Genomic DNA, 21,638 nt, shown 5'->3' with positions numbered 1-21,638 from the left:
GTAATTTAGACATACATCTTTTAATAAATGTAAACTGTTCATTTGATATTTATGTGTCAATAAAATAATTAATTTTCAGATTAAATAAAAGTGTTTATGAAAACCAATGTTGTTATGTACACATTTAGTAGACCATATTGAGTTTCTTTTGGCATCAGTTTGTAATTGGCGCCAAACATTTCATTCAATTATCAGTATTATTTCCTAGTTTGCATTATTTATTTTATGCAGAATCAAATTATCTTAAATATTTTATTGTTTTGGTCTTTGAAGGTTTTGAAACAGGGCTCTTTTTAAAAGCAAAAAAATCATTCTGGAACTTTTCAATTTAGGGTGAGGGTTTTCACATTTTAGTACAAGTAAGAGATTGAGAACAAGTATGATTCCTACTCAGTCTAGCACTCATACTCCTTTCTGAAGGTTGCTATTATTTTTTTTGTAAGCCAAACAAACCTTGAGTGGGTTCCATAGGATCATTTGGGACAATATCTGGTGCAGCACTTAGAAGATATTGGACTGGCAATGGAGCATTTGGATACCCTGAATTTCAGACGTCTCTTTCTGGTCGATGGCAAGAAGGTGACCAGAGAGAGATGTCTGAATTTCAAGGTTTGCAATCGGATTAGTTGATTTAATTTATTGGCCCTCCAACTACCTTAATTATTTAGTCATGCAACAAAGCTAAAAATATGTTCTGGTTGCAGTGGCAAAATATGTTGTACCTGAAATGTAGATTACCGGTATTTAGCCCGGGATTTGGAATTTTCTCCCATAATGCACATTTTTCCTGCATGGCTGGGTCTGGAAATTGATTGTAACCTACAGGTGAAATAACATTCAATCCCTTCAGTCACCACTTTGCCCCTACCCCTCATTCCTGGTCAAACGGGTTCTATCCAAAAAGTATTATGCAAATATGGCAATGTAAAAAAAAAAAAAAAAAAAAGAAATATAAAGGCAGCTAATTTTTTCATTTCAATTTGTTTCTGCAGCATGACTGATTAGATACAGAAGTTAAATTTATCAAATTTATGGGGTGATTGGCTCCTGATTTATTTATTTCAGCAAAAAAAAGGATCAATAGAAGCTCAAGTTGGAAACAAAAAATATGAAATACTAGAGAAAAAAAACGATAAGACACTAAAATCGAGCATTTCAGCTTGATGAAGGTTTTGCTTCTATAAAGAATAAAGCACCCAAAACCTCTGGTAGTTAAACTTTTCTCATTCTGCTTGGATTAATTAAGTTTCCCGCGAATATGAAGCAAGCGGATGTTATTGTGCCACCGGAAGTAAAATCTCACAATGGAAAACGTCAATTTCACCTCCAATCTGCCATATATGGTGTGGGCCAAGAGCGAACTGGAGGCCCACTGGAGGAGGCTCGGAACGAAAAGGCCAATCAGCGATAAGGACCCCCCATGGCCCCTGGTGAGGAGGGTAAGTCGAGCGTCCTTGTGTTGTCGGCCATCGCAAGTTTCTCTTCAGTTTGAAGTTTTCTTTTGGATTTTTTGCGTGATCGTGAGTTTGGATTGCTAAACGCAGCTGACTGGGGTCTCAGGACCGTAGATCGAGTTTTCTTATGGTGAGTTTTCTCAGAATGTTCAGTGTTCTAGCTGTGTTTACGTTCACTTCGTGAGATTTTTTCACGATGTTCATTGTAAGCCCCTCGTTTATATTTTCTTCGCATCATTTTGCCTTTATCTTGTAGTTTGTGGTAAAAGTGCTGGCTTCTTGCTAGAATAGATTACATAAAATTGATCCTTGCATAAGGATACAACTTTCTGTGGTGTTAAACTTGAGCTAAAGAATCGTCATGAGGTTGAACTTTAATATACACTTGCTTGAGGCATGGAATGACTTGTATACAGTAGAGAATGTTCTTATCAAGAACAGTTCGGATTCTAGGCTATCTAGTCATTTGTTTAAGCCTTGCAAATGTTATTGATACTTTGCAGTCCTTAAGGAACGCTTTGTGTTGCCTGCACGAGTCTACAATGTTCGATAAACTGCTAACTATACTTTATTTCTGGTCAGGTTTAGCCTAATCTCACATAATTTTGTCTTCCTTTCTGTTGGAGGCTCATTTCTCATGTTTGTCGTAACAGTTCTCGAAGCAAATAAAGCTCTCTATGAATATAGCCATGTACTTCCATCACATATGGCTGTTTAGCTGCACAATTGAGGGAGTTTGGAGGAAAAGAATAAAACAATTTCTTCGAAATAAGCATGTTCTGTCAACTTGGTTAGTTGGCCTGGACGTATTGTTTACGAATGTTCATTCGAAGATTTCTTACATGCTTTTACAGTACTTAGTTATTTCCTTTACTAGAATTCAAGACTCTGTAAGTTACATAAACTTAGCTGAAAGTATTTACTAGTCAGTGGGTTTTGCTGTGGAGTTATGGCTAGTTATTGAACGAAGTAAACTTCAGTTCGTATACAATACGTCGCAGGACGTTAACTTGAAATCATTAGATCTTCAATTGTTGTGTATGTGGCCATGCTTGTACTGCATGCTTAAAACAGTTCTCTCTTCCGCTCAAAGTCGTTGCAGGGCTGCTGAAGTTTTTCAGCCTTTGCTTCTGATTAAACCAGCATATTTGCTAACCGCTGGTTTTATGACAAGTCAACATTAAAACTCGGGAATTTGGAATAAGATCATCTATAATTCAAAACAACTCTTTGCTCACGTCATTTATTGCTCCAAACCTCGTTCCTTTCTGTTCTTTCATCTTTCGCCAGGCACAGCCTTCAGAGGAACCCCCATTCTTGACAGTAGGGACAGATGTTAGTGCTAAATATCGAGGAGCATTTTGTGAAGCCAACGTGAAGGTTGTGAAGAAGCTTGTCAAATGCAAGGTTCGTGAAGATTGCAATGGTTTTCCCGCACATTACTCGTGTGGATTTCTGCTCTTACAGTCAAGGAAGTCTGTGTTTCCTGTACTTCTTATGATTTTGTATCTATGTTCTTTCTTCCTGTAGATTACATTTACTAAAACAAATACTTCGGCCACTGTTAACGATGATTGTGTTAAAGGATCTTTGAAGGTAAGTTCTCGTTTCTTTGTATAGATACACTCTTCCATTTTTATCTCGATGATCCCCATGTTATTAGCCAATGATGTCCAGTCTGTGCTGGTTTTATAACATACTAAGCTGTCCTTTTTTCCTTGAAATTAAAGGTAGGAGCAGTCGTTGAGGCCAAGAATCCCGATGGGCAATTTATGGAAGGAGTTATAACGAAACTCACGGACGCCAGCGTGTATACTGTTGGTAAACAGTCTTTTTTCTTATCTAAGATTATGCATTGGAGAGGCAAGTTTTACCACATAGTTGAACCAAAACAAGTTTTTAATTACATATATGTTTACGTCTTTTCAAGTTTTCGATGATGGCGATGAAAGAACATTGAGGAGAACTTCTCTGTGTTTGAAAGGGGGAAGGCATTTCAACGAAAGCGAGGTGGGTATTAAATGAGAAAACAGTTTACAGTATTTCAGTGTTGCATCACTGATCATAGATTGTACACACACATGGCTTTCTTTTCAATATATTGTTTTTATTCTGTTTGCAGACCCTTGACCATCTTCCCCTTACAGATCCTGAGAATTTTGGTACCCCAGTTGTGCAGGTAATAACTGCTGTTATAAAAACCGTAACTAGATGATGTTTGAGGGAAGGTGTTTTTCACTGTGTAGTGCCTCATTTGTTTGAAATTTTACACATCTTATTGATAGTCCTGCATGAAACATGGGAGCAATAACAGTTTATGCAGCCTAAATAGCTTTTAAAATTTAGCCTTTATGTTACATGTTGATAGTTATGTTATGTTAAACTTAAAAGGAAGAGCAACTTTCTTTGATATCTCACTCAATGGTTTTCCTTTTGAAAGTCAGGGGGGGGGGGGATGTTCAACCCACATGGGAATTCTTTTAAGGTCCAGTATCACCTATTTGGATTTGCAGATATTTGTTTTTATTTTGGAATCCAGGCCAGATCACGATAGGTCCATTTCCGATCACCACTCATATTCGAGGTGATCCTTGAAGCCTAAAGTTCTTACAAACAGTTCAAATAAACCTTAATGGATCTTTTCAGCTTCCTTATCCACACCAAATTTATTATTAGTGCTTGGAGCATATTCTTAGCAGAGATTTGACAGTTAAACAGAAGATGGTTGATGAACATGCCACTTCTAGGCATGTGTGGTGTGACTTTGCTCTATATTAGCTGTGGTTGCACTTCAGACCTTTGGGGTAATTTTCTAGAGAAACTTTACTTGTTGACAGTTTAGGGAGGGAAACTGGAAATAAATGTGACCGTTTTTTCCCCGGGTTAATTACCTAGGGAGAATTTTATCTTATGGAGCTTGTGCATGTCAAGAGAACTATCAGTCAAACCAAAAATTAATCTGATCATTTTTCTTGTTGAAATAAAGCAATAAGTATTATGATATTAGACTACAATGCCCCTTGAACTCTTGTCCAGGAGCGTGTTTTAGAGTTGTGTACCAATAATACCCAGAGTGAAACATTTCATGCACTCCTAAAAGCCAAGGCATCCACTTGGTCGGTATGACCTTTCCATCTTGGTGAAGTGAAAGCTAAACAACTCAACAGGTTTTAAGTTTTCATTAATTCATTCATTCAAACCTGAGATAAATTTACCTAAGGTGAATTCTGGTAAGTTTTCCCTAGAAAATGTCTTTTTTTTTTGCTGGGGAAAACTCTGCAGTGTGACCATAGCGGCTGAGCAGATTTTGACATTTGGCAATACCTTGATTGTACCCTGTTAAATATCAAATTCACATTGTAAGTTACTAAGAATACATGTAACACTGAAAAAAAAACACACATTGGCCGCGGCCGCACTTGGTGAGTTAACCGGGTTATTTCCAATTAATCAATTAAAATTAACCGGGTTAAAAAAATGTCTAGTGCGGTCGCATATTTGGAGAGTGAACCGACTCTTAACCAGGTTAGCGGTTCCCATGGAAATTAATCAAAAAACGATAGATTTTTTAACTGGGTTAGGTTAATTCTAAACTACCTTTCTGGGTCGTTTTAACCAGGTTAGTGGTTTCTTATCAGATTCAACTATTGTTTTATTTGCCAAATGTGTCAATCAGCTCCATGTAACAGAAGATATTCTTTTCCATCACACGCAAACATGGCGTTCGGACACAATTCGTGGCGTAATTCTATAATTTCCCTTGCTATTAGGAAACTTTAGAACCACCAGAGAAATGCGGATTATTTGGTTCAGACAGGGCTCTCATGGTTTCTGATGACTCTTCCGTCTCTTCCCCGATTTCTTGGAAAAACGTGCACTTGAAGGTCTTGAAGGCGATTTCGATATGGCGATGAGCCTTATGACGACTGCTGAAGATCAACATATTCGAAACAACTGGGCTTGAAATTTCCGTAGAACGCATTTGGAAGAAATAGAACGGTGTTAGCCGAGAATGCATTGAAATAAATCTTAAAAGCAGGAGAAGAAATGAGCAAGAAATAGAATTATCAAGAAAGCCGGCCGTTTTTGCTTGTTTTTAAATAGCTTAATCGTGACATTTCTTCAGTCTCGTCTGATCGTAATGCGGCCACTAAAAATATTTAACCAAGTTAGTTATGGTAACCATACTTTAACCGAGTTAAGTTTTGTGGAAATTTTTAACCGGGTTTCTAAAAAATTAACCCAGTCAACTCTCTTAGTGTGGCCGCAGCCATTGTTTAGCAATAAAACCTTTCAAAATACTGAGTTTATTTCTTTCTTAGGATGGGAAGAAAAGGAAAAAGAGAAGACTAAGTCAGGCAGCAAGGTAATCTCGTTTTTCATAACAAGTGGAAAATAAATTCTGCTAACTATTTAATAATAATAGTAATAACAATAATAATAATAATAATAATAATAATAATAATAGATTTTATTTATACACGATGAATGTGCTATACATTTCTTGTTAAATTGGTACTGAGAATCAGGTGTTAGATCAAAGCCATTTTCCTGAGTAAAACACCTACTTGGCAGCGTATTGATGCTTTTCTTGTTGTAAGAACTTGTGGATTATGTTTTGAAGTAGGCGTCAGCAATTGAAAGAGCAGGCGGCTGTGCCAATGCCAAGCTTGTTTATTGCAAGGTGATTGCTGTGACCAAAGTAAATGGCGACATATAATGGAATAGCCAGCAAAACTCCAGCGGTTGCCAGCTTGTTTTGAAAAACCTTGTTAATATTCGTTTTGTTTTTTGATTAGCATGGATGACTCTGAGACTGAGCGAGAAGAACAAAGACCTGCTCCTACTAAAAAGAAGTGTTTATTTGATGACAGCATTGTTGGCAAGGTGTGGATCACTGTGTGTGCTTTATCTTGGAATCTGGGGTTTTATTTCTTTTGGGAACAACTCATTTTCCCGGTGAAAGTTCTTAAAATGTTTTCCATTCTTTTGTTAAGGTTGTTATTGTAGAAAGTGGATCAAAACGGAGGAATATGTGGTTTCCAGCTTTGGTAAGGTTTTCTTGACATGTAAACAGTAATGTTCTTTTTTTACTGAACTTTACCTTAAACAGATTTTAAAGTAGAGAATTTAGTCCTAAGGTTGTATTATAGTTACTGTAATACTGTCAAACATAAGTGGTTGCTTATGGGAGGTCAGTCATTTGTGGCTCTGTTCTCCTCAATATTGTTAGTTTCCATACATACAACAATGACGGTGCACTTAACAACAATTCCTTTTTGATCTGTAGGGTGTTAATCCAAGCAAGAATGAGGTTGATTTGATAAAATCAAAAGACAAATGCCTTGTGCGCTCCTTCAAAGATGGAAAATAGTAAGTTGATGACACATTTAACAGAAACAGTCTGTTATTCTTTTTGACAATATTGTTTGAACAATAAAATGCATATGGCAACTTTATCATTCTTTTGTATGCTTGAGTCTGGGATTTGAATCCCTATGAATAACGTTTTCCATGCAGTACTTAGTGTAGTTTAATACCTAACTATAATAACCATGAAAGCATTCTGGAGAAAGCAAAATGGTTATTTAACCTTCACTTTTAAACATAGCTTCTAATCGCCCCCCCCCCCTCCTTTGTTGAGTACATGTATGTGTGTTATAACAAACTACTTCCACCCATAGGAATTTTCAAAAGATAACTTCATTACATTTCTGAGTTACATTTATTAATACCAATGAAGCAAATCTATGTGGTAACAGTTTTATTAACTGAGTTAAATGGAAATTTAACACTCTTTTTTCTGATTTTTTAAGTCATGTGATAAATGTAAAGGATGCAAAAGATTTCTCAAAGAATCAAGATCCAGTGCATGGTGTATTGAAAGGCGAAAACAGAAAATTAAAAGCAGGTTTGTGTCTAGCAGAACTAATGATCATACATGTATCTCTTTTCTTTACTTTACTGAACCTGTCTGCAAGTTAGTCTATTTATACTTACTAAAGAGCTAAGGTTGTCACGCTTCTTTAGAGGCCAAAATTCTTCCAAAAATGTTTTTTTTTTTCTTAAGTACATGAAGTCTCCATGATGATCTCTCACATACAAAACCACCATGGAAATCAAGTATATATTGATAGTGAGTAAGTTTTGTTAGAGTGGGGGAAAGGAAGTGTACACTGTTTTCTAAGAATATCTATATTGGGCAGAGAGATTCTTTTAAAAAGTTGCACTTCAGTGGAATTTTTCAAATCTTTGTCAAATTTAGAAAACCCCAACACCATTTTTTAGCACCTTTGACGCTGACTTTAGGTCACCACACACAAGGGGACTTGTCCCTGCCACAACTTTACCAACAGAGCCAAAAGGCAAGCAAATTCAATTGCCAAGATCAGGAAAGAGTTTGAATAACTCAATTAATAAGAACAGTACACACTCCATATTGAGCCATGTTGACTGTTAAACATTTCAAATTTTGTCTTGTTAATGTCTTCTTCAGCTGTAGAAAGAGCACTGACTTATTTAGACACTGGAAGAATCCCAGGAATCTGGGAGGAAAATTCGTCTGATGTAATAGTTCATGGAGACAGTGAAGAAGACTCTAAAAAGCTTCATTCTTCGGAAGATGAGAGCAGTGTTGAAGAAGATGAAGAAAGGAAGGCCTTTAAGGAAAAGCTGTTAGCTTTCATGGAAGAGAAAGGTAGGTTTCCTTCTCAAGATCAACATTTCAATTCTCTTTACTGGTTGGCTTATATTTAATAAGGGTAGTTCTGAGAGTTTGATCCTATGTCAAGGCAATATTACCTCACCAGTCAGGTGAACTGCTTATTAATACTGTAAGGAGGAAGGAGATGCTAAGGTGTTCTAACTTGTGATTGCAATTTTATAGGAACACCAATTACAAGGCCTCCAGTGTTAGGAAATCAAGATTTAGATCTTTTCAAACTTTATAAGATAGTGCAAGAGCATGGCGGCATGGAGAAGGTAACTAGTGACTCACAAGCTTCTATTGTTATTTTTTTATAGTTACCATACTTGTTGTTTCTTCAGTTGATGGTTTGAGTGATGCATGATTTTCTTATGCAACGGGATAGCAGATTTCAATTACTTGAGAGTTAATGTTACCTAAACAATATTGTTGTTCAACTCAATCTTGTTAGGTATGTTCTGGTTTAATTGGTAATATGCACACCCCTTGTTAGTTCACTGAATGAGGCACATGGCTTTTGTAACTCCGATCAGTTTTATCATCATTAATATCAACCCTCCAAGTTAATTTTTTTTCCTTAACCCCCACACTTGGCCATTTGGCCACAGACTACTTACTACTTAGTCGCTAAATTAAGCTCACGCTTTCAATCCTTCTTCTCAATTTTAGTCGCCAGGCTGGCAACTTTGGTTCCAATTTAGTCGCCAGCTGCAAAAAATGTTAGTTGCCATGGCGACTAAAAGGGTCTTAACTTGGAGGGTTGAATATCATTGTCAATATTGAAGAATGTAGACTCACCTAACAAACCTATGTAAATGGAAAATGGAACAAATTACTTTAATTTGTTCTTAGCTTATTTATCAAGTGTTTGTAATGAACATCATTGTATTCTACCCTTTTTTCAGGTCTCCAATGAACCATTGCTGTGGAGAAAAATTTATCAACAAATGGACATTCCAGTTGTTCCACCAAGTGCATCACACCACATTAAAATGTCCTACAAAAAGTATGTTAATGTTATTCTGTTGTGTCTTGTATCCCTTATTCTAGTGCTTAGTTGTTACTTTCAACAGTATTTAATTTAACTCCTAAGTTCTGCTGATAGAAATAAATGGATTATACCCCCGGTAGCTAATATATAAATAAATAGATCAAAAAACACCACAGAGAATATCTATTTCTATCAGCAGGACGGTTGGATGGGCATGGCCTCTCATTGGTGATTCATTATTACCATTAATGTGGGTGCGCAATGCAGCTAGGTTTATTAATGTGTTAATAGTGTTTGGACTATGTGCTGCAGTTCATAATTTAACCCACAAGATTGACCCTTGCTCTCCATTGAGTCTCCAGTAGCTCAGTGGTTAGAGCATCAGTTCTAGAACACCGAGAGTCGTGGGTTCGAATCCCATCTGGTGCTCAAATTTTTTTTATTTAGATTTGTGGTAAAAAGGTCTCAACAGGATACATATTTCATTAAGAGGCTTTCTGTATTTTGAAGGTTGTCGACCATTTTGTCTGTTTTATAGATATCTTTACCCATTTGAAGTTCATGAGAGGGAAGTGCTTAAGCCATCAGCTAAAGAAGAAGTTGTTGAACAGAGCGTAAGTAATGATACAAATCTCAAACCTGAGAGTCCTGACAGTCCCCACGACAGCAGTGATGAAAAACATCTGGAGTGTTTGGAGCCTTTACCAGACTTGGATGATGACGAAGTAGTTGTAAAGAAAGTAGAATGTAAACAGAGCACAAGAATCAGAGAAATGAAACGCCAGCAAAGTCGGGATATTGATAACGGTGTGATGAGTGATACTCAAGCCAAGAGCCCTGAAGAGGATGTTTCTGTAGATGTTGTCAACAGTCCTGAGTCTTCATCAGATGTAAGTGAGCCACAGTCTGACAGCAAATCTGATGTACCAGTGGATGAGTTCAATTTAGAAATTGGTGATAAAGTACAAGTCAAGTATGGAAGAGGGAGAAATCACCGTCTTTATGATGCCAAGGTATGATCAACCAGCTCGGTCCAGAAATTAGTAGTAACTCACTCTTATAAAGCATCAGTTTCCAGTAATAATAATAATAATAATAATAATAATAATAATAATAATAATAATAATAATAATAATAATATTTCGTATAGTGTGATCGTCCGGGTGAGAGTAGTTATGAGAAGAACTGTTGTTGTTGACTGACGTTTTGACAACCTGAGCGGAAGTCATCTTCAGATTCAAGTGAAAAGTTGTTGTCCGTCGATGATGTTATAAGTCTGGTCCGTCTGGTCAACTTCAACGGACCAGACTTATAACATCATCGACTGACAACAACTTTTCACTTGACTCTGAAGATGACTTCCACTCAGGTTGTCGAAACGTCAGTCACCAACAACAGTTCTTCTCAGAACTGCTCTCACCCGGACGATCACACTATACGAACTACTGATACTCCTGGGTTCAAACCATATACTGAATAATAATAATAATAATAATAATAATAATAATAATAATAATAATAATAATAATAATAATAACAATAATAATAATAATAATAATAAATTTTTTTTATAATTATTATACATATTTTATTTCTCTATTTCTAAAATATTTACAATGGCTAAAAATACATTCTGACTTAAATTTGAGCATACATTACAAATACGACTTATTTTTGGTTGTCTATTTACAGAGTAATTAATAATATATAATAGCGAAATATGAATCTAAAAAATAATCGAAAATAAAAGCAAAAAAGAAAAAAAGAAAAAAATATATGAAAATTCGATAAAACTAAGTTAGGCGGGCGGTTGCGTTATCTATTTCAATGTCTACATTGTTAGTGTCCTGTGTTCTTCTTATGGATCTTGATCCTCTAAGGCACAGTAAGGCCGAGCGTATTAGAGCAAAGGAGCATAATAATAATAATAATAATAATAATAATAATAAAAGTATGGTCACCAATGGTAGCATTTGATTTAAGATGTGGATATCTAAGTAAACATGCGAGTGTTTCATCACATTTCCAAACACAAGAAAAGAGAAAAAACAACATGCTGCAAATTATAATATTTTTTGACAAACCCTGAGGGGTTTGAAAATGTAATGAATGAAAACAGAGAAATGAAATGAGTTTAAATTTATTTATTATCATTATTAGTGTTGTTATTGTTGCAGCTTTAACTCCAGGGGTTGCAAGTAGAATATAGACATAATTAGAACAACTTTTGTTTGGAGACATGTTGTGCAAATTGTAATCTTTTTCTTTTTTTTTTTCATTTTGTTTTTTTTAGATCATTCACATTGACCCTGAATCTAGTGAAGGCACAATTTACTGTATACATTATGCTGGCTGGAATAATAGGTATGCAAATTGTTCAATTACTTGCAAATAAATGTTTGTCGATTGATTGACTGGCCCTTCAAATGACTAGTTGTAGTTGATTGTGTGATGTAAGTGAAATGGCAAACAAAAGACTTTTAATACATTTTGGCTCCAATCTCTTCAGATTACTGATTGACATCTGTCAATTGATGTTGCTGCTTTTCTCATAACCTGTTAGCTTCCGGGCTGCAAATAACAGTCAGTCATCGGACATTGGCCGACCAAAATTTGCTCATGTCCACCAATTCCAAAGTGTGGTCGGACATAATGTCCGGACAATTTTTGATCATAAATCATTTTACGACAACAATGAATACAAATACATGTATGTCCGACCACAATTTTGTTTTGTCCGACCAAGATGGTGTCTAAGTAGGACATATGTCCTTTCAAGTGAAAAATTTATTTGTAGCCCTGTAGCTTGGCAATGTTTTGCTGCTGTAAGAGGAAAGTAGATGTAAATCATCCACAACTGCATGTTATCTTTTAAATTGTCACATAAATTTATTGAAGCAACTTCACATTTAACATGTTATCCTATTGAAGGTATGATGAATGGATAAAGCCTGAGAAGATTGCAGGATGGGGCACAAGGCAGACCAGGAATAGAACTGGTAGTACAAGCAAAGGACAGGAATCTGGTGCCAAATCCACTCCTAAGCCAATGACAAGGCCTACTGCTAAGCCTGCTGGCAGGCGGACATCTAAATCAGCAGTGGCACCAGCCAAGGAAATTGCTACTAAGCCTTCATCAGCTTCAAATGGTTCTAAGAGTGCACTGAAGAGACCCTGCTCTCCTTCCACAAGGTCTGGATCAGTGTCGCCATCGCTTGGCAAGTCTCCTAAAACAGGTCCTGGTAGAGGCACAGGCCGCACAAGGTCAGAGAGGAACTCGCTGTCAGAGATGTCAAATGGATTAGATGAAGGTAAGATTGTACATGTGTACAGGAAATTAAGGCGCTGTAGTTTTTTTTGATCCTACTGTTACTTAAAGTGAGACTAGGCACTGCAAGCAATGATGGACAGAAAACAAAAACAAAAAACAGAAATCACTGTTAATTGCTTTTCCGCTTTTCCAGGATGGACTAAATTTGTTTTGAATGTCTAAGCTCAGTTGTAAGGTTAAGGGCAGTGTTCCAGATAAGAGACGGGTCTCGGGTCAAAAACCCGATAGAGACGGCTACCTGACCCGACAAATGAAATGGAAAAATAATATTTTACTTAGAAGTAACGATAAAAAGCAAAGAAGGAAGTTCACAAAGAAAAAGATATTGGAAGAAAATCAAATTCAGGGCAAGAAAGAAATCACAAATCCACCATAGTTCTGAAGGCAACTTTACTTGTCCAAGGCTGTGTTCTTGTTATTAATCGGGCGGGGCCTGGGCCCGATTCATAATCTGTGTCAGATTTTGTCGTTTTTTTGTCGGTAAATCGTTCCAGAACCTCGCGGCCCAGCCGATCCCTTGGTCACGGTCACGCAAGTTTTCATTACTAGCGGATCACCCGTTAAAATATTATGTTCAAATCGTACAAGTTTTAATGTTCACTCCCTGGAAGCTGTGTTACAAAATCATTCCCGTCTAATTTTACGAGTACTCTATGCTCTGTTAAACGCGAAATATATAATATATATTTTTGTGTCCGGCATTTAAGTCTTGACTTGGAGCGAGTACTGGAGATTCGCATTGCAAAATCTTGCTTTCTTTGCCATGCCCAAACTATTATTGTGAACGCAATACCAATTAATATATTCCACGGCTCAGACACGCACAATTTTTATGGCTTCAAAACTTTCGAAATTCAAATACTTTTCGAAACATTTCTTGGTCTTATCTTGAAAAAAAAAAAATCAATCTGAAACATCTTTTTGGAGATTCTTACGTTTGTCTCAGAGCGAGTACTAAATATTCAAATTGTGAAAGCTATTTTCGTAGTAAACACTACGTCATTCACGCAATTTTGTCTTCGCCGGAAACTGCAAGCGTCACTGCAGTGCACTTTTTTCAGCCAGACTCCACTTTAAAGAAATTTTATGAGGAAGAACTGTTTTATTGAAGCGTTTGACTCAGAGTGAAAACAAAACGCCGTATTACGTACCCGGACTGTACTGAATACCGCAAAACAACGAAGTTTGACATGTACAAGTGGTGCAAGCTAAATAAAGAACCATTAGGTCATGACAGATTTCAAAACCGCAGTGAGCTGTGATGCAATAGCATTGTTGAGCCGGCTCTTCTGTCACGGTCACGCAAGATTTAATATTTAATGGCGATCAGCCGATCACTCGCGTTTAACATGAACACTCTGCTCTCTGAAATGTATAATTTTGTTTCATTCCATATTTTACAAGAAGAGAGGGCTGAATATAATCACATAGAGAAAACAAAGACCGCTTGGACATGTCCAAGCTATTTAAAACTACCACTACGTCAGACCCATCGCTTGTAGCTATAAATTATTCATTCACCTATTTTCTGTTTGAATACTCTGCGCTCTGTTTGTGTGAAATACTTATTGTTGTGTTACTCAAGCGTTTGGCTCGGAGCAAGTACAAGTCGTACAATTTAGCCGGAACGTGTTAAATATTGCAAAACAACGACTTATTTTCTGGATATCCCAATTTTTGTTTTGAGTTTACGGTATTTTGAGAATCGAAACGTTATCGAAATGTAAGTTGCAAGCTCAGCAAGAATGTGTCAAAGCACGGGATACACCTCATCGCGCCAGGGGAATTACCAAAAGCTTGTCGGAAGACGCTAAACGGAGAAATACAATGGGATGGCCTTAGTCTACTCTTTATTTTGGTGTGATTTGGCTTTCTTTTAAATGAACTGGTTTGGGTTATTTTATTGAACATTCGGAACAAAATAAATATTTGCATGCGTAAGCAGGCATTTTTCCGGCTAGGCATGTGGTTTTAAAAAGAAAAAGATGACGTGGTAAAGGAAATTCATGTCACGTTCACTCCGTGACTAACGCAAACACGACTTGTGTGTTTCTCAAGTGACTGCTTTTCTAAATATTTTACTGTGCGGTGCGTGCCTTTAAGCCAAAGCACTGAAAGAGGTCAGGAGGTCAAACATTACCCGCACGATTATAAACTGCTTGCAGTTCTTGTTACCTTTCGTTTTCATCTGCTTTTTCGAGCGACAAGAAAAGCAATAGCTTTACCGAAACGCCCGGCCAGGTAACCTCCTTTTTGAGCTTCAACTTAGGTCTGAAAACAGGCACACAATAAATTTCTTTCCTCTCCTCGCTTGTGTTGCTTTGCATTTTTACAAGGCAAAATTGTTCGAAATAGAACGTTTAAATCCATTTGTGAAGTCAAAACATTCTCTGGTTTTCGATCGTGTCCTGCAAACTTGTGCCTGCATTACTACAGACAGCGGTTTCCTTTTACACTTCGTATAGTGTCAACGAAAAGTCTTCTTAGTTCTTATGCTTTATGTATTATACACGAAAATCTCTAATAGAAGAAGAAGATTGCCAAGCAAATTTTTATAAGGATAGAGGAAAAAGACAGCGGTTTTTTATTTAAAACAACCAGTTTTTATTTTAAAACACATGGAAATTGTGTGGAAATTTTGCTATATTGACTAAGAAAATTGAGACCAAAGTACATGTTCTAAATACAACCTCATTTTGAGATTCAAAACAGGGTCACATGTACCCACAATTGAGAAAAAAATCTAAAAATTGCTTTAACTTTTTGAAAATTGACTGGGGAGCATACCCCCAGACCTACTACCTAAATTAATTTATAATTTAGGTAGATAATTTTAATAAATCAGTTAACTTTATTTTCTTTTTTTAGCCTAAATGCTAACAGATAGCACCCTGAAGCATAACACTTTTAAAAATTTTCTCGTGAAGTGCCCGCAGAACCCTTCGCTACAAAAAAGGAAACTTTTTTTCCCGACCCTTTCCCCTAACAAGGCGCTACATACACCGGGTTGGTTGACCCGTCTGATAAATTTTGTGACCCCTTGCTTCAAAAACTTAACTGGAACACTGGTTAAGGGATGATGCATTGATTAATTTTATCCTTTTTTTTCAGTAAAAAGTCCTTTGTCGAGAAGACGGCAAAAGTCAACTACCCCAGAACCGTCATTAATTGGTAAGATGATAAAAAACATACAGTCGAAGCTCCCTTAACGGACACTCTCGTAAGCGGACAGCTCTACTTACGGCCGCCTTGTTTGAAACCCCGTTTTAACTCCCATACAAACTCTGTATTTTTACATTCTGGTAAGCGGACATTCTCGTAAGCGGCCGCGGACACTTTCAGAGATTACGACTTAGACTTTTTCTTTGTTTTTAAGCTCCCGTAAGCGTACACCCCAAAGAAAATCCTATTAACAACCTCTGTATCTTATTTTTATCAGTCAACTTCACATCGCCGTTTTTACAGTATTTACAGTACCATATTTCAGTGTTTGTTTTGCCGTCATCCACATCCGGTTACATTTCGAAACACCCCTTACATGCATCCCAGGATGCATATGCTTCCGTAAGCGGCCATCTATCCCCTACACCTCCAGTGGCCGCTTACGAGAACCATTCTCGTAAGCGGCCAGCTCCAGTTATGGACACTTTTTTCGCGTCCCGAGGGTGTCCGCTTACGAGAGCTTCCACTGTATCAGTAGTTACTGCAAAACAGGCTTTGTTCAGTCATAAGTGAACACAGTCAAATCTGTTACATTAAATTTTTAGTTCCTCTTAAGGTGGCTTCCATATAGTTTTATTACTGCACGTGCTGCTAGTGGAAGCTTGTCAGAATCTGCTTTTGCCAGGGCTCGAGACTAACGGTGGCCAACTAGCCAAAGGCTAGTTAAAATGCAGTTTTGGCTAGTAGGTTTTGGCCTTTCACTAGCCAAAATGGCTAGTGAAAAAATCAGGCATTAGACTGGCAAGAAACCGCATTTATTAAAATCGTCTCTCAGAGAATATAACTAACAAGTAAACTGTTGACATTATAGAATGTGTTGACAAAAACGCATGTACATGTACAATTTTTATAGTGAAGAACAAAGCCCAATTTTGTAAGAAAAAAACATGAAGATTTAAGGAACATTTTACGGCTCAAGGTTTAAACATTACCGCACATTGTTTTCACCCTCCCCCCCCCCCCTTAAAAGAAGAACTATGCATAAAAATTGTGGCTAGTAGAAAATAAGTTTTGGCTAGTGAAGTCAAAGCTGTCACTAGCCACTTGGCTAGTTAGCAAAAAAGTTAGTCTCAAGCCCTGTTTGCAAGCATGCACAACACCGTAATATAAGAATTTCCATTTTGCTAATGTCACGAAAACGGGATGATCTAAAGACACATATGGCGCACATTCTGAATGTGAATTTTTTGAAAATTAGTACATGGGTTGGATTTTTCTTTTTTTCACCCATATGACAAAAATCATCAAATTTTTTATACATACAAAAATGCAGTGGCCATAAAAAAGGAAAATTGCGAAAACCACCAAAAATTATGTACAAATTTTCTTATGGCTTTGTCAGCAGAAACTCTTTAGATGTTTACTTTGTTGTACCGAAAATAGTGAAAATTCACTGTGTAGAAAGCCAGAAAAACCGTCTTGTGGTAAGCTTGCATCACAAAACAGGCTTAGCATCTCTGTCCCTAGTTGCCATAGCAACGAGATAAAGCTAGTGAAAGAGTCTTCCTCAGATAGATAAAAGCTACAGATAAATGATGGTAGACATCATAGCAAGTGTCATACGAAAAATAAGTAAGCTCACATGCAAATGTAATTGCAACGACTTGCAGATTACTATATTGAGCCACCTTAACAACCCTTCAAGTTTATTTTTTACCAAAGTGGCCATTTGGCCCCCGACTGCTCATTTTTGGTTGCCAGTGAAAAATTTTAGTCACTAAATTAAGCTAATGCTTTCAATCCTTCTTCTCAATTTTAATCGCCGGTCTGGCGAATTCAGTTCCAATTTAGTCGCCAGCTCCAAAATTTTAGTCACCATGGCGACTAAAATGGTCTTAACTTGGAGGGTTGCTTAAGTATGCTACTGTAACACAATAAATGCAAGTGAAGGATTGAAAGTGTGTCCTTCTTTAAATGAAGTGTTGTGATTTTATGGTATATTTATTAACAATTTCATCCAATCAGAGAGTATTGTGCCTATGAGCAAATTATCTCCTTACATGTATTTTTATGTTTTGGTATTGTATTGAAACTGTGCCATTTGGAAGGTAACTTGATTTCTTTCCTTTCAAACAGAGCAACAAAACAAATCTGCAGATGTTATGAACCATGCTGAGCCAATCCCTGAAGCAATTCCTGAAGAAAAAGAAACTAAAACAACGGAGGAAAAGAATAACTCTGTGTCTAATAGTGAATCAAGAGATGAAACAAAGAATATTATAACTCCTTGTTGTGAAAATGGAGTATCAACTGAAATTCCTCACATGGAGCAAGTATCTGAACACAGTACAACTAATTCAAATGGGAAAAGGAAGGAAAAGAGTAAGAGAACTATAAATGGTTTAATTAAAAGTGTTCATTCTCCCGAAAGAGTCAGCAAAGATATCAAAGACACTAGTGAAGTAGGCCCTGAGCCCAAAAAGGTTAAAGTTGAAAATGAGAATAGTGTGGAAGACAAAGATGTGGAAGACCTTCTTAGCAACAACGCATTAGTTAAGACCCCAAATCAGCCTCCGCAAACACAGGCTAACTCGACTGCCATGGAAACAGTTTCAACCACTTCCTCAGAAGATACTAAATGTGATCTTGTCAATCTTGACTCTGCTGCATCAAGTTCTGCTCAATGTAGTGATGACAGTGAGAAATCTAATGGGCCAGTTGAGAATTCTCAAAGGAGAGATACAGCTGAAACTAGTCATGAACATAACAGTACAGGGAAGGATAGCAAACCAGAAAAGAAAAATTCTGAGCAACATCACCGGAAACATAAGAAAAGAAAGGAAAAGAAAAAACATCGGCACACATCTGGGAATGACAGCACAGGTAGTGATGCTCCAGGGAGTCCAATGTATAATCAGTCGCAGGGAGTGTTTTCATCACCCCGCCGACCCAGAATGTCATTTGACATGGATCTAGGTAAGGACTAAAGTACAGAGTTTTGCACCTTTTACCTTTGTTTCAAGAACTCAACTTTCAATACTGAAAAGTTAATTAATACAAGTGTCGTCCAGTTAGCCAATAAACAAAAAAAAACAGTGATTGTCTCTCTGTTAACTTGCTATCACTTTCATATTATGGAACTTCTTAGTGTACTAATTAAATTTACTTTGCATTCTCAAAGGCCAATGGCCAGTGTATTTCTCTTGTGAGGTTTCATGATTTCGCTCTTGTTGATCATTTGTAATATTATTTATGCTACATTGTAACTAAAACATTTTCTCTTCAATTATCTTAACAGAGGAAATTAAAGCAAAGGAAGACGGTGGGGAACGCATCAGGTTGCTCCAAGACAAGATAAATGAAATGAGGAAAGTTTATAGTTCTCTTAAAGCTGAGGTTGCCAGCATTGACAGAAAGAAAAAGAGACTCAAGAAGAAAAGAGGTTTGTTTCTTTTCTTTTATTACTTTATCAATGCACTATAGTTAGTTGCATTGGGGCATTTCATAAAATACATAAGTGCTGACTTAAAAAATAAAATATTTGGTTTCTTAAGAGTTCTAGAAACAGAAGTGGGAGAAGGCAAGTGTTTCCACAGCTTGTTCCAATTCTTCCAAACATTTGCAAGTTTTTTTTTTTAGAAAATTATCTAGAAAAAACCCTTGATTATTTTGAAAATCAAAATATTGACCCTACAGTGAAACCTCCAGCGCTTTGTTAAGTTGTCATCTTGTTAAGGGGTCACTTATCAAATTACTGATACCGGAAATCTTTTCACTTATTTACTTTTAATTAGACCCTATGAAGCAATCACCCCTATTTAACCATTTTGATCCAATTGGCTAATTTTATCGAATTTTCCCCCTTTTAAATGGTCCCCTTTTTAGATGGCTTAACGATAAGAAAATCAAAGCATGTCCAGTTTCATGAAGTCAAGCTATAAGTTTTTTTTTGTTTTTCTGTTTAATGATGATGATGTTGATAATTAATGCAGTTTACTACAAAGATTGCTACCTCACGACTGTTAACCAGGCACAAACTTTCCTTAACATGAAACTACTTATTTTTACTTGTTGTATTTTGTGTCACTGTTGTTGTTACCAAGATGTACATGGCGGTCAATTTTGTATTCTTGTTTTATTGTTGTCACATTAAATGCCAAATTCTTGGACACCTCTATTAAGTGGTTAACTGCCATTAAGCGGCGAATTGACCATTTCCCAAGGGTGACCACTTAACAGAGGTTTGACTGTACTAGCTCACAAGTTTTGTGTTTGTACTGAATAAAAAAAGGTTTTGCTTTGCACTCCTAAAAAACTGTTTTGTTAATGCATATGAACTATAATGAATAAAACTGTTTCTAAGATTTGGTCAGTAGTAGGCCTTTTGAAAGAGCTGGACTATTTACCGTCACATCATCACCATCATCTTCATCATCATTATTTTTGTTTTTCCTTCAACAAATCACGGGTTTTACATGCATTTATAAATAATGGTTTTCAAGTGAGCCATGAGCTCTAAAACTAAATTACATAGAACCTTAAACTTCTTAAAAACCACAGTTAAGTTAAAGAAAACATTTGAAAATTAAAAGTTGAATGTTTGAAACAGGGCTGCAAATTTTTTTTTCACTTGAAAGGACATAATATTATGTCCTACTAAGATACCATCTTGGTCGGACAAAACAAAATTATGGTCCGACAAATTTTTATTCATCATTGCCGTAAAATGATAAATGATCAAAGAATTGTCCGAACATCATGTCCGACCACACTTGGGGTTTTGTCGGACATGAGCAAATTTTGGTCAGCCAATTGCCGTTGACCGACAGTTATTTGCAGCCCTGTTGAAATGAAAAAAAAACGTGTTTAATGTGGTATCCTTTTATTTTACTGCAGAAGCAGCAGAAGCTGAAGAAGAACATGAAGTACATAAATCTTTACCGCCGTCGTCGTCGTCATCACATGCTGTCCCTTCTCCAAGCATTCCTCCCGTCGAATGTAGATAACAAGGAAAATTTCTAATTGGTATTGAAGCTTGATCGCTCATCTCCCTGAACACCATTGTAGAATTTTTTATAAATAACTACATTAACGAGTTAGTTTCATTTTAGTAACCTTTATGTCGTAGCAAAGCTCTTAATTGGCCTGCACTCAGATGCAAAGAGATTTACTTGTGAATGAGTAATCTTTGAAAAAAGACGTCTTTGAAAGTGTTATTAAAAAATATATCTTTTGTAAGAAAATTTCAACTAAATACTTTCATCGAAGTTTTAACATTTCAAGTCAATACAAAGACCTAGAGTACAGCTTGAAAGTTTCCTCACATATATTTGTTGAAAGTATTTAAATTTCGCAGCACACTCCCAAAATGCTCTCAGAAGAGATTATTGGTGTTTGCCATCGAAATTGTCATCAGCAAAAACGGGGACCTGAGATCAAGTAATATTATTTAATGTGGATTTCAAATAATTATTGTAAAGTGTCAAGATGAAAATTGGTTATCACCAGCATTGTTTTATGTGTACATGTAATTATGATGACAGCCTGCGAGACTAAAATATCTCAGTTGGCTTTCTTACAAAGGAACTCTTCCTTGTCATTTATTACGTCTCTAAGACAAAAGAAACTCGCTGTGTTGTGAGTCATTAGGTATATACAGATATTTTATAGCATCCCATACAAGGGGTTTGATGAATATACGTTACTCCTGGTATTGTGAATGTTAAACTGATTCCACTCAGGAAAGTGTGAAGTTACCCAGTTCTGTCTAGTTTTGTAGGATATCTTTTCCCCCCCCCTATATAATTGAAAATCACCTTAGGATATGATGAAATTGATTTTAGTTGACCTTCCATGTGAAATGAGTGTCACTTTACCTGGAATGAGACCTGTACAGTATAAGGACAATTAAGGCTGAATCATTTAGTTACATTTCTAACCTCGACGGTATTGCAAAAAGGGCAGTAATTGATTTTTCCGCACAACTAACCATTT

At 36.6% G+C, this 21,638-nt stretch overlaps 1 protein-coding gene across 1 annotated transcript; it reads left to right on the top strand.

Moving 5' to 3' along the window:
* The first annotated feature begins 1,421 nt into the window (after positions 1–1,421).
* LOC144635287 (AT-rich interactive domain-containing protein 4B-like) lies at positions 1,422–21,580 on the top strand. The gene is made up of 21 exons (XM_078494389.1): positions 1,422–1,584; positions 2,745–2,861; positions 2,985–3,050; positions 3,185–3,275; positions 3,385–3,464; positions 3,577–3,633; positions 5,777–5,820; positions 6,254–6,341; positions 6,452–6,505; positions 6,745–6,827; positions 7,271–7,365; positions 7,951–8,151; positions 8,341–8,435; positions 9,066–9,166; positions 9,690–10,164; positions 11,445–11,515; positions 12,083–12,462; positions 15,594–15,653; positions 17,781–18,620; positions 18,943–19,086; positions 20,541–21,580. Exons 1-21 carry the CDS (start codon positions 1,582–1,584, stop codon positions 20,648–20,650), a joined length of 3,255 nt encoding a protein of 1,084 aa, XP_078350515.1. The 5' UTR covers positions 1,422–1,581; the 3' UTR covers positions 20,651–21,580.
* The last annotated feature ends 58 nt before the right edge of the window (positions 21,581–21,638 follow it).

The sequence above is a fragment of the Oculina patagonica genome, chromosome 13 (genome assembly GCF_052425735.1).
Source record: "Oculina patagonica isolate OP01 chromosome 13, crgOcupat, whole genome shotgun sequence".
Classification (NCBI taxonomy): Eukaryota; Metazoa; Cnidaria; class Anthozoa; order Scleractinia; family Oculinidae; genus Oculina; species Oculina patagonica.
The sequence above is the reverse complement of the archived record's forward strand: the minus strand, read 5'-3'. Positions and strand labels throughout refer to the sequence as shown.

Excerpts from the sequence above, each read along its gene's own strand:
- LOC144635287 (XM_078494389.1), top strand. Across the intron at positions 5,821-6,253 it reads AGACTAAGTCAGGCAGCAAG|CATGGATGACTCTGAGACTG; the intron begins GTAATCTCGTTT and ends TTTTTTGATTAG. Across the intron at positions 11,516-12,082 it reads TATGCTGGCTGGAATAATAG|GTATGATGAATGGATAAAGC; the intron begins GTATGCAAATTG and ends ATCCTATTGAAG.